General features: G+C 44.2%; 1 protein-coding gene across 11 annotated transcripts in view; it reads right to left on the bottom strand.

Moving 5' to 3' along the window:
- The window catches only part of lama2 (laminin, alpha 2), a 145,763-nt gene that overhangs the window by 10,850 nt on the left and 119,812 nt on the right, over positions 1-15,101 (bottom strand). For 7 of the 11 annotated variants that reach the window (XM_042096118.1, XM_042096123.1, XM_042096124.1 and 4 more), the window contains 15 exons: positions 13,921-14,023; positions 13,669-13,785; positions 12,244-12,426; positions 11,732-11,737; positions 10,601-10,755; positions 9,866-10,009; positions 8,557-8,690; positions 8,039-8,198; positions 7,582-7,706; positions 7,317-7,479; positions 6,988-7,132; positions 6,351-6,486; positions 5,710-5,721; positions 4,972-5,092; positions 3,106-3,288 (listed from right to left, as the gene is read on the bottom strand). In XM_042096118.1, coding sequence (XP_041952052.1) covers positions 3,106-3,288; positions 4,972-5,092; positions 5,710-5,721; positions 6,351-6,486; positions 6,988-7,132; positions 7,317-7,479; positions 7,582-7,706; positions 8,039-8,198; positions 8,557-8,690; positions 9,866-10,009; positions 10,601-10,755; positions 11,732-11,737; positions 12,244-12,426; positions 13,669-13,785; positions 13,921-14,023 — 1,887 coding nt within the window. The remainder of the gene's footprint in view (positions 1-3,105; positions 3,289-4,971; positions 5,093-5,709; positions 5,722-6,350; positions 6,487-6,987; positions 7,133-7,316; positions 7,480-7,581; positions 7,707-8,038; positions 8,199-8,556; positions 8,691-9,865; positions 10,010-10,600; positions 10,756-11,731; positions 11,738-12,243; positions 12,427-13,668; positions 13,786-13,920; positions 14,024-15,101) is intronic. The other 4 variants (XM_042096127.1, XM_042096128.1, XM_042096120.1 and 1 more) reach the window with 3 other exon arrangements.

Below are 15,101 nucleotides of genomic sequence, written 5' to 3'. Positions count from 1 at the left end.
TGGTAAGCATCTTCTTTGAAACTCTCTGAAACTCTCTTTCTGCCAAAAATGTGGTCATCACTGCTCAAATTCTGATTTGAACATAACTTCGGAGTTCTCTAAAAAATGTCATTATTCACTACTTTAGTTGAGGGGCCACAGACATGATGAATGCATGAGAAATTAACCTAAAATTCATGTAATCATGATGATCATGTTTAAGAAATCATAAATTGCGCCTGATGCTTTAGTTGATGTGTTGTTCATACATGAGGTCATCATCAATGAGAGTATATGGATTCATGTCAATTCCTGATGATTCATAAGATATAAAGGAATGAAGTAATGCATAAATCATGAATTAATTCATGCATGAATTCATGATAATTCATGTACCTTTACCATAAAGTGTTTATTTACCATATTTCTTCATAACCGTTGTGTTAGTAAAATGATGTCCTGTGAATTAATAGCTAGATGAATAACTTTATAACTACTGCTACAAGAGAATGCAAATTAGATGGTCATAAACTCAAAATTCAGCTTGGGAACAGGGCTAGTTGGATTCAGCACATGTTAATTATGTTAAAAAGTCCTGTTCCCAACTTTTACTAAAAAATGCCTCTAGGAAGCACATATCTCAAAAATATCACCTGTCTATTACTATATATATATATATATATATATATATATATTTTGGGCTTTTTTTACACCTTTAATGTGACAGGACAATGGAGAATGACAGGAAGTGAGAGGGAGAGAGAGTCGGGGTGGGATCCGGAAAGGACCACGGGGCGGGAATCAAACAACTCTACAAATCTACAACTGACAAAATCTACAACTGACCAAACTGACCATGCTCCTACTTGTTACAACAACATAACATAATAGTGCAATATGTCCAATTTCATAGACTCAGTTCTCTGAATTGCAAGCCGGTGTTGCATCAAAATTAGTTTGACGCCATTATTTTAAGATAATAGAACTGCATTGTTGCTTTAAAAGAAATGAAGCTCCACCAGAGCATTGCTATGAACAGGTTGCAGATCACAGAGTGGGATACCACACCCTAAAATCACTGAAACCAACAGTTTTATGATGCCACCAAGATTTGAGCTCTAGTGAGATAAAGCAAGACACTAGTGGGCAGTGACCACCAGCTAATTTGGGTTAGTACAGCAGAAAGATGTATTTCCATGCTAACAGTGCTTATTTAACCCATACTCTTAAGGTGATGACGCATGGGGCAACATTTTGAGCGATGTTGTTACAGGCTGATTTCTTAGGAACAAAACAGACGATTCATCTGTTCAACATGACCCATTATACTGCATCTGACATTTGCTGTTTTTCAGTTAAGTGACGTCTGAAATGCAGGTCCAGCTCAAGGGCTCTAAGAGATTTCCCATTTGACACAGTTGTGCAGACGTCTGACAGAGATAGCAGACCCAGCACCACTCCAAACCATGTCGGTGCATGTCTGAGGGGCTCCCAGCAGCTCCTGATGAAACCGCCCGTAATTGGGAGGGGGGGCACACACACACACACACACACACACACACACACACACACACACACCTCCTTACAGCCCAGAAAGTGTGTAGCAATATGTGTAGCAACAGCGTCGTCTCTGGAGCAGACAAGCCCCTACCACCCATCTACCCTAGTCGTACATGATTCTGCAACTTGAATTCAACACACGTCCCCTACATAAATGGACAGAATAAGTGAAGAGGTGGGAGAGAGGATGGGTGAGGAGTTGACACCTACGGAGAAGCACCGAGCAGAGGGTGGTGGGAGGTAAAACAGAAAAGATCCCATGGCTCGCTCTGAAAATGACATCCACTTCATTTATGGTGATAATGATTTCTAGAAAAGGTGACGGCCTGGACCCCCCATCCCCTCCCTCTGCAAATTGGACACTATCCATCAAAGAGCTGTAGACGTAATCTATTTCTACCAACGGCGCTTCCGTGGCAGTAAGTCGGAGGTTAAACTCACTGTCATTTCCTCGGGGCAGCCGCCTCTAATTGATGTGCCCGCAGACCCTGACCGCTCTCGCCAAGAAACCCGGAGAAGATGAAGACAAAGACGTTACAGACAAAGACGGATCGCGTCACATTTTAATTAAAACGACCGCTGACCACCCCACCCCCCCCCACCCCTCTGTGACTGGGTGAAAAAAGAAATATATATATAAAAAAAAAATAATACAAAAGAAGAGAATAAAAGAAAAGAGACGGGAGGGGTAAAAGTTCTTGTTTGCTAAGGGGCAAAAAGCTATTACAACAGCTAATGCACGATCAATCTCTTTTATAGTTCACATAATAAGGGGGCTCCCTTGCCCTCCCTGGGTTGATTGCAATTGTGCTTACAGTGTTTCAACACCAGACTCGGTCCGAGACGCTCTCCCTTTTTTCAATTACCTGATGCCAGGCCTCTTAAGTGTTCGGCTATTAAACTGTTCCTGGATGCATTAAGTGCTTCCCCCAGTGCGCCCAAGGCAAAGCTGCACCCGACTCTTTAATCAATAACTTGCATTGAGAACATCCAAAGTTATCGTTGCATCAATTTGTAAAATACCTGACTCTATAAAGTAGAGAAAAACAGTTTAGGCTGTGCACTTCCCTTTACTGTTCCCAATCATTTTAAAGCCTCACTAATGCGTTTTCACCTGCAGTACAAAATGATTTAAACTGCTTATGGACTTACTTGTATGTCAGCCAAACTGAAGCATTCATATCTCTGTTATACAGTTACATCGATAGGCTACAGTACTTCAATACAGGCTGCTTTGGTAGGTAGGTCTCTGGTTTTGCGTGAGACAAGAGAAATGGGAGATTTGTTTTGGAACAAAGAAAAACTATTCAGCTGTTAAACATGACACATGATGCAGCATCTGCCACGCCCTGAGGGTGCACAATGAGATGCGTTGGTGTTGGTTTTTAAATTTAAATTTCCACTTGAGTGCCTGGATCTGGATTAGCACCAGTAGTTTGAGGGACACCGGAAGCACAACCTTGTAACCTCTCTCTCTCTCTCTCTCTCTTCAGATAAACTGTTATTCAGTTAGCTGAGGTCTGACACTTTGGTCTGAGACAGATAGACAGGCGCAACATGTCTCACCTCTCCTGTCTGCCTGCGCCTCCTCCTGGGCGTCTGGAAGAGCGGGATGCCCCCCTTGCCGTAGAGGATGATGCCCGAGTCGCTGCGGGTGCTGAAGGAGAGCGAGATCTCAGTGCCCACGCTGAACGGCGCCGGTGGCAACTCCATGAAGCCCGGCTTGGGGAAACTGACCGTGTGCAGGTTCTGTATGTGTGTGAGAGAGAGAGATAGAGAGAGAGATAAAGAGAGAGACAAAGAGCTCAGTTAAACTCTTTCTTCTCTAACAGCACAGACCAAGACTAGGGATTATAATGACAAGCCTGTGGGGTAACGAAGACACGAAAAGAGAGTTACAACTAAAACAAGATAGAAATTTCAAAATAAATGTTCATGAAACAGACAATGTAACTACAAATATAAACATCCCAAACTGTGTGAGAAAAAAAATCAGAGGGCCTTTGTTACTTTCCTTTTTTGATCCCAAACTGTGTGTAGACGGTGTAGACACCCAAAACCCTGATACATTTGATCCATCCTTTGCTACAGTGATGCTCGGAGAGCAGTGAGGGGTTAGGTGCCTTGCTCAAGGGCACTTCAGCCGTAGATGTGGGCATGGGAGAGCAGTGCTCAACCTTTCCACCACCCACATTTTTCCTACTTGTCGGGGATCGAACCGGCAACCCTTTGGTATCAAATCAACCCTTTGGTATCAACCCCCCCCCCCCCTCGACCAAGTCTGGACACTGAAGAGCACTCTCAACGAGAAAATAAATCCAACCCATATCAAGAGGCAGTAGCAGGTGCATTAAGATGACTAAGTGTAAATAATCTGTACTTTGATGACATTTTAATGTGCTGCGTAAACAAGGTCAGATTCATAGATTAAGGAACTGAAATGTTCATATTTGCCCATCATTACTAACTGTCAGTTCACTGTCTAAATGTTTCCAATAATTACAAAGAAAGCTGGAATCCATTTAAAACTCATTTAAATGTAATTTCAATGTCAATAGCATCTGCTATCAACATTACCAGAAAAATGGATCTTTTCTTTGAAGCTAACCCAGACATGTATTAAATGCAAAATGTCCACAGTTAACACTGCTACTGGAATTCTTCTTTACAGTGTAAGTGTATTTTCTTTGCTACGCCAAAGAAATGCTACGTGTTGTGTTTCTCAATTCCACACTTAAACATTCTTTCAGATCCACTTCCTGGATTTATGTTTCTCACTGAGCTTACAAGAACCTGTTGAATTAATAACAGAATTTTCCTTTTAAAGGAGAGGATGGTGTGTCTTCTAAACCTGGGCTCACAGTATCTTCATACTGTACAGTACTCTTGGATTTGAATTCCATCCACTTTGTGATTCCCATCACCACTGTATGCTGTGTAGGCTGTGAAATATTTCAGCTATGTTTATGAATAAATAAAACAGCTTAGACGGTATGGAGGGATTAAACAGGAAAAGAAGAAAATAAAAAAAATGACTGACTGGGCTGACTCCATAGCCTTCACTGCTTTTATTAGCTATTGTAAAAGTGTTAGAGTGTCTCATTCTTGTGCCGATGTCTTATGTCTGGAGGCCCTAGACAGTGTGATTAACTTCACAGACTGTGCTGTGCCCACATCTGTTTGATTAATTGGTGGCTGAACACACTTTAAAGGGAGCCAAAGTAAGAAACAGAACAAAAGTTACAGGAGCTGAGCCATCTTTACAAAAGCCCAATATACTTTTTGTGAAAAAAAAAAAAAAATAGATAAAGAAGAAATTATTTACATAAGACAGTGGAAAACAATGACAAAAAGAAAAATGTTAACAAAAAATTCTTAAAGTAATTAATTACCTCTTGACCAAAATATGGATAAAGCAGAACAATAAGTTACCTCTATGGAACAGCCCTTGGATAGACCAGTGTAATCTGGGCTACTCAGTAAATTGTATGGCGTTCTGGAAACTTCTATGTCTTTCAGGCAGCCAGCATATCTCTTTGTGGTGACCTCAGGCCTAAATGGGGTAAGACAGAGCGAGTTAGCCAATGCAATCAGTGACCATCTTCCTGGACAATGCCATCAAAATGTACAGGGAAAGGTATGGCCAGTATGAAAAATCTACAGTTTTGCTCCTTTATTTTAGATGTTCTGCACATTTTGATGAACATTAGTCATTCATTCATTCCACAATGGAAGTCTCATCAGAGCTTCCATCAACACATCTATTTCATTACAAGAGCATACGTCCTGCAACGAGAGATAAGCTTCTGGGCTAGAAGACAAGCAGAGCATTAACAGAGGGTGAAGAAAAAGCTTTTCAGAGCACAGAGGTGGAAGCAGTGCTGGTCTCCAGAAAATATTTCTCCTGCGTTTACTTTGTAAACATTTAAAAAAAAAAAATTCAAATGCTTTCTCTGCAATCCCTCAGTTCTTCCCTGTCCCTATAGGGATTCTGCTGACCAGCACGAGTAGTCGAAGAACGGGTGGAAGGAGTGACTGCAAGGAAGTGAACATCATGAATAAACAGGTGGCTGCCTGCAGTGAAGCCATAGGAGAGTGAATAGTAGCTAATATGCTAATCAGCTACATGCAACAAAATGTGTGTGACAGCAATAGTACATAGCGTTTTACCTTGACTTGGTACTGCAAGAGCAAAACAGAAAAAAAATACCACATTAACCACTTTTAGTAAATTTTAACATTAATACGGACTACTGAGATATTCGACTTGAGCATTCAACTCTGACATAAAAAACAACTCTTATATTGCTTAAAACAACAAGCACGTAAATGCATTTATAATAGTTATTTCAAGCCTTTATGCGATATTCATCAGTCATTCAGAAAGTAGAAGAAAAAGAAGGAGCACATGGTAAAATACTGCTCTCTTTGCCAGTTGCCACTGCATCATCCTTGCCACTACCAAAAAAACTGACGGTGAACACCTACGCATGCACTCTAAAGTCTTTTGGTCAGCAGCAGTACAGTACGCTTGTCAAGGCTCCCACTGCGCTGTGAATGGGCTAAGCCTTCTTTTGTACTGTAGGCTTCTTTAAAAGGCGGCACAAATGAAATGAACACAATACGGAGACCTGGAAAAGGGCAACGAGTCATGGGGAGGACAGAGCTGGAACAAAAACAATGTCTAATACGGACCTCTGGAGGTCATAGAGCAGGTGTTTCAACTTTTGAAGGATTTTGCTTTTCTGTACTTTTTTTCCTTTCAGAATTTCACCGGCTTTGTCATAGACTTGCAGCGGTGCGAGACTCACCTGTAATTGCCTATGACAGGTAAGCCGCCAAAGTAGAGCCGCTCGTCCTTTAGGTTGAGTCCAGAGCTGCTGCCTCTGGAGGCCACGCCCACCCTCTCCTCCTCACCACTCTCCACGTCCACTACAGTCATTGTGCCTGAGAGACCACATGGGTCAGAATTATCAACAGGAAACAAGCACCATGTATATGCACACTGTTGATTTCAAATATCAATTACAGAGACCTCACTTTGCCCGAGTTAAAGTTTGCATCTAATTCTATACTGTATGTGTTCACAGTATTTGTTTAAACCTCTCAGCTCCACCATGAGAATACCCTCCCACCTCCTATATATATAATATATATATAATATTTAGATGGACACATATTGGTGCGTACAGTATATCCGCAGTGTGTATACAGTACACCTGACTTTGCTCTCTGTCAGTAAGGAGACTGAAATGAGACAACACTGTAAAAAAATGAGACAATACTGTAAAATTCTAACTGAAAATCCCACTAAATACAGCTAGTACTACATATAGACCATATAGGATCCCTGGTGTGTGGGTACCAAGGAAGACTACTGTATGTGCTTATGTGTTCACATCCTCTACAGTACATGCACACATGGCGGTGATGACTGTGATTGGCCACCTTGGTTCTTTGTGCGGGACATGGTGAAGGACTTCCATTTGCCATCGTTGTAGCGTCTGGTGGTAGTGGCGGAGCCGGTGCCCGAGCCCAGATCGTAGCTGACCTTTATACGGCCGTCGGCCAGCTCCACACTCATAAAGTCCTTCTGTCTCACAGTGGGGGTGGGGGGTCAAAGAGAAAGCTGGTTAGTGAGAGGTTTAATGTAAAGGACTGAATGAAAGAAAAAGGCTGAACACTTTGATACATGAAAAAAGTCTAAATGGCTGCTTATTTCATTAGTGTGTGTGTGTGAGAGAGAGAGTATGTCTAATCTGTAGACTGTCTCCTACCATGTCTTTGGTGGCGAGGTACATGACCAGTGCGTTGGAGGATAGCGTGCGGAACTTGAACATGACAGTGGAGATGTTGGGGTTCCAGCGCGTGGGTTTACTCACTCCTGCATAGCCCTCCCCGTCAAACTGAACAGTCCCCTCTGAATCCGCTGGCTGGGGACTACACACACACACACACACACACACACCAGACTTAGCCTTTGAGTCTGACGATAACTCTGCGATTTCTCTATTTGACAGAAGGTTGAGCAGATGTGGCTACCTCACAGCGCATCCTTTACAGTCTCCTTCCCTGTCTCTGTAGTTCCACAGGCCAATGGGCTTCTTGTCCAGGTACACCTCTCCCATGCAGCCATTGAAGGTGGTGGTTTTCACTGCGTCCGCTTTCTACAACATGAGGAGGTCACACACACACACACGCACACATGATCACACCTAATTAACCAACCACACAACCATCTGTCTATCCATCTATCAGTCCAAACTTATGTAGTATTTACATTTACCTTTTTTCATGGAAATCTTCAGTAAAAGCCGAAAGATTTGTACGAGATGAAGAGAAACCCGAGTGGTCTACATTTACTTTATTCATTTAGCAGACGCTTTTATTCGACTTACATATCAACTATATTACAAGGGCCATTGTCACCGAAGCAACTCAGAGTTAAGTGCCTTTGCTCAAGGGCACGACGGTGGATTATTAGAGAGTAAGTGTCTACCTTCACTGTGCCCAAAATCCCGCCCACGAACAGATAGGCATTCTGGTCGACGTCCAGGATGGTAAATGTCTGTGGAGAGAGGGCACTGGTGGTGGTGGGCAGGATGCCCGCTCGTGGCCCTTCCAGAGGGTGCACAGAGATGCTGCCGTTCAAGCCACTCCTGAGAGAGGAACATATTAAACTTTATTTACAGATACAATGACATAAATGGTACATACCAACACACATACATACAGTACAGGCATGCACAAGACTGTCCACGGTAAAACAGATACAACTGTTTGTTCTGGTGTTTCCAAAAGTATGGTGGATTTAGTGCAGGGTTGATAAGGCCATTATAATTGTATTATTTGACTCTTAGAATAGAGAGAAACATGTCCCCATTTCCTACAGTTCACTTCCTTTGACTGTAAACGGGATACCTGGCTCTGAAAATGTCGTCTGTGCTACATATGTAGTGATGTGTTTTGTGATAATCAGATGGGATAGGATGGGGAATGATGATAATGGGAGCTGACCGTGTGGCCTCGATGCGGTGCCAGTTGCCGTCGTGGATTGCCAGGTCTGGGTATTCCACGCGCCCCACTCCTGAGCCCACGTCCCACAGGAAGTTGACCTTGCCCTTACGCATCTCAATGGCCAGGAAGTCCACCTGAACAGAACAGACACACACACACACACACACACACACACAATGTGAGCAGATGAGGCTCTGCACAGCACAGTCCAGCTCAGCATAGCCCAGCACAGAGCAGAGCAGAGCAGAGCAGGCCTAATTTCTCCTTGACACATCTCTCATCCTCCTTCTCATCCTCCTTCTCATCTCTCTCTTCTTTCCCTATCATTCTTGAGATATGGAGGGGGTCAATCTTGCGATGTGACCCTCTCCGTCTCCCATGGGGGAAAGGGAGTGCAAGCAAGTCCCGGCGTCGGGAGCAAAAGACACAGACGCGCACGAGCATGGGGTCGCAGGGAAAATGAAGAGGAGCAACAGGAGTGCTGATTTCCACGGGGAAATCAGAGGCGGCGGCAGAGGCAGATGAAACGCTCCGCTCCGCTCTGAAGCCTCACCGGCTAATTGCTGTGCCTGCCGCCGACACCATCACCACTGTTGTACGAGGGCTAATATCACACACTCCTCCCTGCAGGAGGGTGTGTGTGTGTGTGTGTGTGTGTGTGTGTGTGTGTGTGTGTGTGTGTGTGTGTGTGTGTGTGTGTGTGTCTGTTGGGGAGCACATGCAGGAGAAGTAATAACCTTTCATTACTTGCTTCCTCAGTCGAGGGTAATTGGTGTTTATCCCACGATTGAAGAAAATAACGACGGTCGGGGAGAATTATTTCTAATTCGTCCAGTGGTGTGCGCTATGCGTTTTTTGGTTGAGGGAGGACAAAATACCCAAATAAGTGAATGTCACACTGTGTACTCCTTGTTTTTTTTTTGCAGATGCTACGTTGTGACAGGGCAATCTGAGTGCTTCCCTTTTCTCACATTTCTGACATGGAATCAACCTATAGTATATTACATATGCTTGTAATGTGGTACAGCATACAGTCACATATTTCTGTCAGCACATACTGTACACAGACATTTACAGCCAGATGCTACAGCTAGGGACTAATGACTTAATTTAGTTTCCCGTTCCTGCTAACCTGTTGCACTCGTCTGTTGTGCTTCACATTTTCACAGCACAATCTCTATGGTGAGTTTGCAGAATTATGAAAGCATTCATAAGGACAGAGAGAGAGCGAGAGAGAAAGAGAGAGAGAGGGAGAGAGAGAAAGAGAGGGAGGGGTCCTCTTTGAGGCTCCTCAGGCTGAAGGACTCACATATTTGGCACTGCCCAGGTAGAAGAGCAGATTGTCGGCCGTAGTGGTCTTGACGTTGAGGACGATGGTGTTGTAGCCGCCCTTCTTAATGTCGGGCCGGTAGGCACGGATGCAGTCTCCTCCGGAAGAGACGGACACTTTGATCTGGAGGACAGGAGACAGAGAGATAAACAAAAGCACCAAGATTGAGTCATGCCCTTCAGATATCAATATGATATTTATAATGTATGACATTTATATGTAAGTTCCGGCTCAATACTTAATAATGCACAGGATAAAATATTGATATGTACATTGAGGGGGAGTGAACTTGACTGGTTGTAACTGATGACTATTGATGGTTGCATATATTCTGCTCAAGGTCTGTTGACATAACATCTATATTTTGAGGCACACATTAAAGAAGATATTTCAACATGATGTTTTTGGGATATAGGGACACATAAACTAAGAACCAGCTGGCTTCTCTGCATAGCTGGTTGTGTGGTTTTGTGTGTGTGTGAACATGCAGGTCTGTGCATGTGTGTGTGTGTGTGTGTGTGTGTGTGTGTGTGTGTGTGTGTGTGTGTGTGTGTGTGTGTGTGTGAGAGAGAGAGAGAGAGAGAGAGAGAGAGAGACAGAACCAAAAAACAGGAGCTGATGCCAATGCAGTGTAACTGAGTTGGTCAAGATAGGTTCATGTGTGCGTGTGTGTGTGCGTGCCTGTGTGTGCCTATGTGTGCGTGTGTGACTTACAGAGTTGGCTTGCTTGCGGGCCTGGTTGATGAGCTCTTTGATCTGGGAGATGTTCTTCTTCAGGTTGTCCTGCAGCTCCTTCATGGGCTTCAGTTTCTCCAGCAGACGATCCGCCTCGTTCTCCAGATCCCGGACTTTAGCCCCTGCTGCATGGACTATTCACACACACAAATACAAACACACACGCATACAAACACAAACACACACACACACACACACACACACACACACACACACACACACACACACACACACACACACACACACACAAAGGAGTAGATACACACATACACGCATCAATATTGAAAGGAGACAGAGTGAAGAATGGACAGTGAGATAAGAACTGATAGCTGGACAGGTAGCTGGCATTCACAAGAGGAGAAAGCTGCTTTGGCACCATAACAGCCAATTTTATAACAAACAACACACCAGAAATAGCAATAATCAGCAGGAGATACCGTATATATATAAAGAGAAAAGGAGAGAAGGAGAGAGAGGGGGAAAAGGAGACAAACTGCAGCAAGAGGACATAAGCTGTCTCTTAATAACTTATTGAGCCGCATTCAAGGTAAAGGCAAAAATCCAATACTAGAGGAGAAGAGAACAAGTACACTGCTCACAGTGAAGGCACACTGTGCATTCACAATTAGCATAATATTTCCCCCCCCCCCCCCTTTGTAAGCGCAAATTAGGATAACACGCTTAGTGAAGCTTTCAGCAACTGCTCCTAATCCTGTTGAAGTGAGAATTGAGGAGAAAGTTACAGACAAGAGACAGTAAGGAACGAGGGATTGAAAAAGAGAGAGAGAGAGAGAGAGAGAGAGAGAACAATGGATTCACAGTGAATGAGAGAGAGAGAGAGAGAGAGAGAGAGAGGGAAAAGACAGAATAAAGAAACAGAATAGAGAAAACAAAGGACTGAGAAAGAGAGCGAGCGACAGACAGGGATTGAGAGAAAGAGAGAAAGAGAGAGAGAACAAGGGGGTGAGAGAAGAGAGGAACAAACTGAGGGAGGCCATGCGGAGCTGATACAGCCCTCATGCATCGGTCTGAGCTGCAGAAGGACGCTGGGAGTTAACTGGAGGCCACACAGCAGGGAGTGGACACCACAAAACGGAGAAATATACGTACTTATCGCTGGGAACGTTCAAAAGACACAGGGCAACGAAAAGGTGGGAGAGGGGGACAAAAAAACAAGACACACCATTACAAATGTGATACACACCGCAAAACCCTACAATACAATGTGTGAGTTAATGATTTCCATTGACATTGTATTCTGTTAACATGCCCATATCAAAAAAATGAATACCATATCAATAAATATATCAACAGACAGAGACAAGACAAGGCATGGAGACAAATCTAATGGTGAGAACCTTTGGCTTTCTTTACCAAAGAGAATGTTGTGCTTTTGGCTACACAAGTATAAAGGTCCTGCCAACAAAACCTCTTTCCAAATTGAAATGCTCACTCATTCACTACATACTGTAGGGCACCATGTACTGTAGTGTATCAGCCACATAGCAAACAATGAGTAAGTGAGTGAGTGAGTGAGTGAGTGAGTGAGTGAACGAGAGAACATTTGGAACACAGCTTTGAGTGAGTGAAAGGATTGAGTGAGACGAGATGGCAGCGCATACTGTTTTTGTCGGGGTCCTGGATCATGTTGTTGGCCTTGCTCACGTCGTCAGCCAGCTTGCTGTAGTTGCGCTGGATGCCCATCAGGTTGAGGTTCATGTCGCGGAGGCGTGCCAGCACATCATTGGCCGTTTCATTGGCCTCGCCCGCCTTCTCCTTGGTGGCCTGGATCTTCACCGCTGTGTCTGTCAACACACACACACACACACACACACACACACACACACACACACACACACACACACACACACACACACAACAGTTACAGACTAAGTTAATACTAAGATCCATAGTAGCAACTGCAATCAGAATCCCAGGGTCCTGAATGCCATACTAGCATATGAGGTCCTAAAGGGGCTCTTGCAAGGACAAGGTATTGGATGTAGTAACCAGGCCAAAGTCAACTATCAAAGTCTACACACACACACACACACACACAAAGTGTAGCATCATAAATATATATTATAGCTGTTATTGATCAAAACAAATCCATGTAAAACTCTTGAATACTGCATTCATTTTTGCATTTTTGTGGTACAAAATCTTAAAAGTGTATAAACTTAAATTCAAGAACATAACACTTTATATATTCATTTCTCAGTACCTCTTGATCAGAACTCATTAAAAAAAAACTTGGGACGCAACTTCTACTGTCTAAGATGGGAACCTCTGGCGCTCGTGGTCCCTGTTCTGTATGTGCGTGTGTGTGTGTGTGTGTGTGTGTGTGTGTGTGTGTGTGTGAGTGAGGGGTCTCCCTCCCTACATCACTTGATGAGCTCTGAGCATCTGGCTCTGCTCCACTGCACCCTGCATGTCTAGACGCTGTGCCACCGGGACGTTTTGGCATCTCGATGGTGCGACTTGTGGCATGCTCCTGATCAGCCCCGCGCACACACATACACACACACACACACACACCCTGGCAGGTTGTCATAGCGACTAGTTTGTTCGGAGAGCGAGACTTCTGAGTTTAACCCAGATGCACAGGCCCGTTTGGCTTCTGTCAGAGCAGAGATGCTGGTCTCAAGAAACTCCAGGAGCCAACGCTATATTGATCACCTGTCACAGGGGCTGCCTGTCATGGGTGTGGAACGCACACACACACACAGACACAGACACAGACACACACACACACACGGTGTGGCAGCCATGGCCTACTGGTTAGCTCTTCGGACTTGTAACCGGAGACCAGTAGAAATGGCTGAAGTGCTCCCCGAGCGCCGCTGTAGCAGGCAGTTCACTGCGTCGGGATTAGTGTGTGCTTCACCTCACTGTGTGTTCGCTGTGTGCTGAGTTTGTTTCTCTAATGCAGAGACCAAATTTCCCTCACGGGATCAAAAGAGTATACTTACACACACACACACACACACAGTCCCAGGAAAACAACCATCTGTTTAGACATAATTGTTGAAGCTGACACGACTCACCATTGGGGATGGTAGCCAGCATTCCCAGGGTGTCGTTGAGGTCCTTCATCAGACCGGCGTTCTTCAGGCCCGCTGCCTTCATCCTGCCCTTCAGATTCTCCAAGGTCTCTCCGTTCTCTGCAATAGCAAGCAGCAATTTGCCTCAGAATCCCCCCGTAAAGTGGCCTTCATTCTGAGAGACTTAACTGCTCAATTGCTCTGTGAAATGAATCCGTAGGCCACGGCGAAGCTTCGATATGAATAGAGCCCCACCTTTCACATCGTTCTCCAGCTTCTTAGCCTCGTCCAGTAAGCGGTGGCTCTTCTGCACCGAGAATCGGGCCTGCTCCTTCACCGGGCCATCTGGTCCAGTGGACTATGGGGACAGAGACGGCCCCTCAGATGAATCACTTCGGTCACCTTCTATAGTATATATTGTACTTACGCAAACATCACAATACAGACATTTTAGCAACAGAAAAAGAACTTGAAATCGGGCGCTGGCAACTGGCTACAGCATCCATACCATTTCCCGATCCCACCCCATCTCTCTCTCCCACTCAATTCCTGTCACACTTCACTGTTCTATTCAAATAAAGGCAAAAAACTGAAAAAAATATACAAAAAAGTACTTAAATTATAGATAAATCATGAAAGAATTATGCTCAACATTTTATAAATTTAAATCAGCTGCTCCAGACTGTATAAACTGTCCTATAGAGTCATTATAGTGTATAAAAGTCCTATAGAGTCATTGAGCTGCCCTATAAATGAAGTTAGAACAATCCATTATACCTTCTTAAATCGACTTTGCTGTGTCTGGTCCTGTTTCCTGTCCTGTTTGCGTTTGTACTGTACTTTTTTCATGTGTCACATGCAGTTGGGTTTCTTTATATTTCACAACATACGTTGTCTGAAAAGATATATCACCACAGGGGCAAAAATGTTTCCTTTCAACATCTCGGCCTCGATTCTGCTCCTCAGGGAATAAACAAGAGGGAGAGAGAAAGAAAGAGAGAGAGAGAGAGACAGAGGAGAGAGAGAGAGAGGAAATGAAAGAGGGAGAGAGAGACAAAGGAAATGAAAGAAAAAGGAGCGAGAGAGGAAGAGAGAAGAGATTTCCCCTCACCTCCACAGACTTGTGGAGGAAGCAGGGATGGAGGGATGGAGGGATGGAGGGAGGGAGGGAGGGAGAGAGGGAGGAGATAATGGCGGGGAGAGAGGGGACTTTGGTCTCCGGCGCGTGACAAATGGAACTCAATAAAGTGGTACCACAGGTTTGGGATCCTGAATCACTGCTGTGCGACATGGGTAGTAGGGTTGGGTAGTAGACGTGTGTGTGTGTGTGTGTGTGTGTGTGTGTGTGTGTGTGTGTGTGTGTGTGTAGAATAAGAAAGGTGTTTGAATTTGCATAGGGGTATGGGAGTTAAGTGGCACAGTGTGATGCTGTAGGT

The sequence above is a fragment of the Alosa sapidissima genome, chromosome 6, assembly GCF_018492685.1.
Source record: "Alosa sapidissima isolate fAloSap1 chromosome 6, fAloSap1.pri, whole genome shotgun sequence".
Classification (NCBI taxonomy): domain Eukaryota; kingdom Metazoa; phylum Chordata; class Actinopteri; order Clupeiformes; family Clupeidae; genus Alosa; species Alosa sapidissima.
The sequence above is the reverse complement of the archived record's forward strand: the minus strand, read 5'-3'. Positions and strand labels throughout refer to the sequence as shown.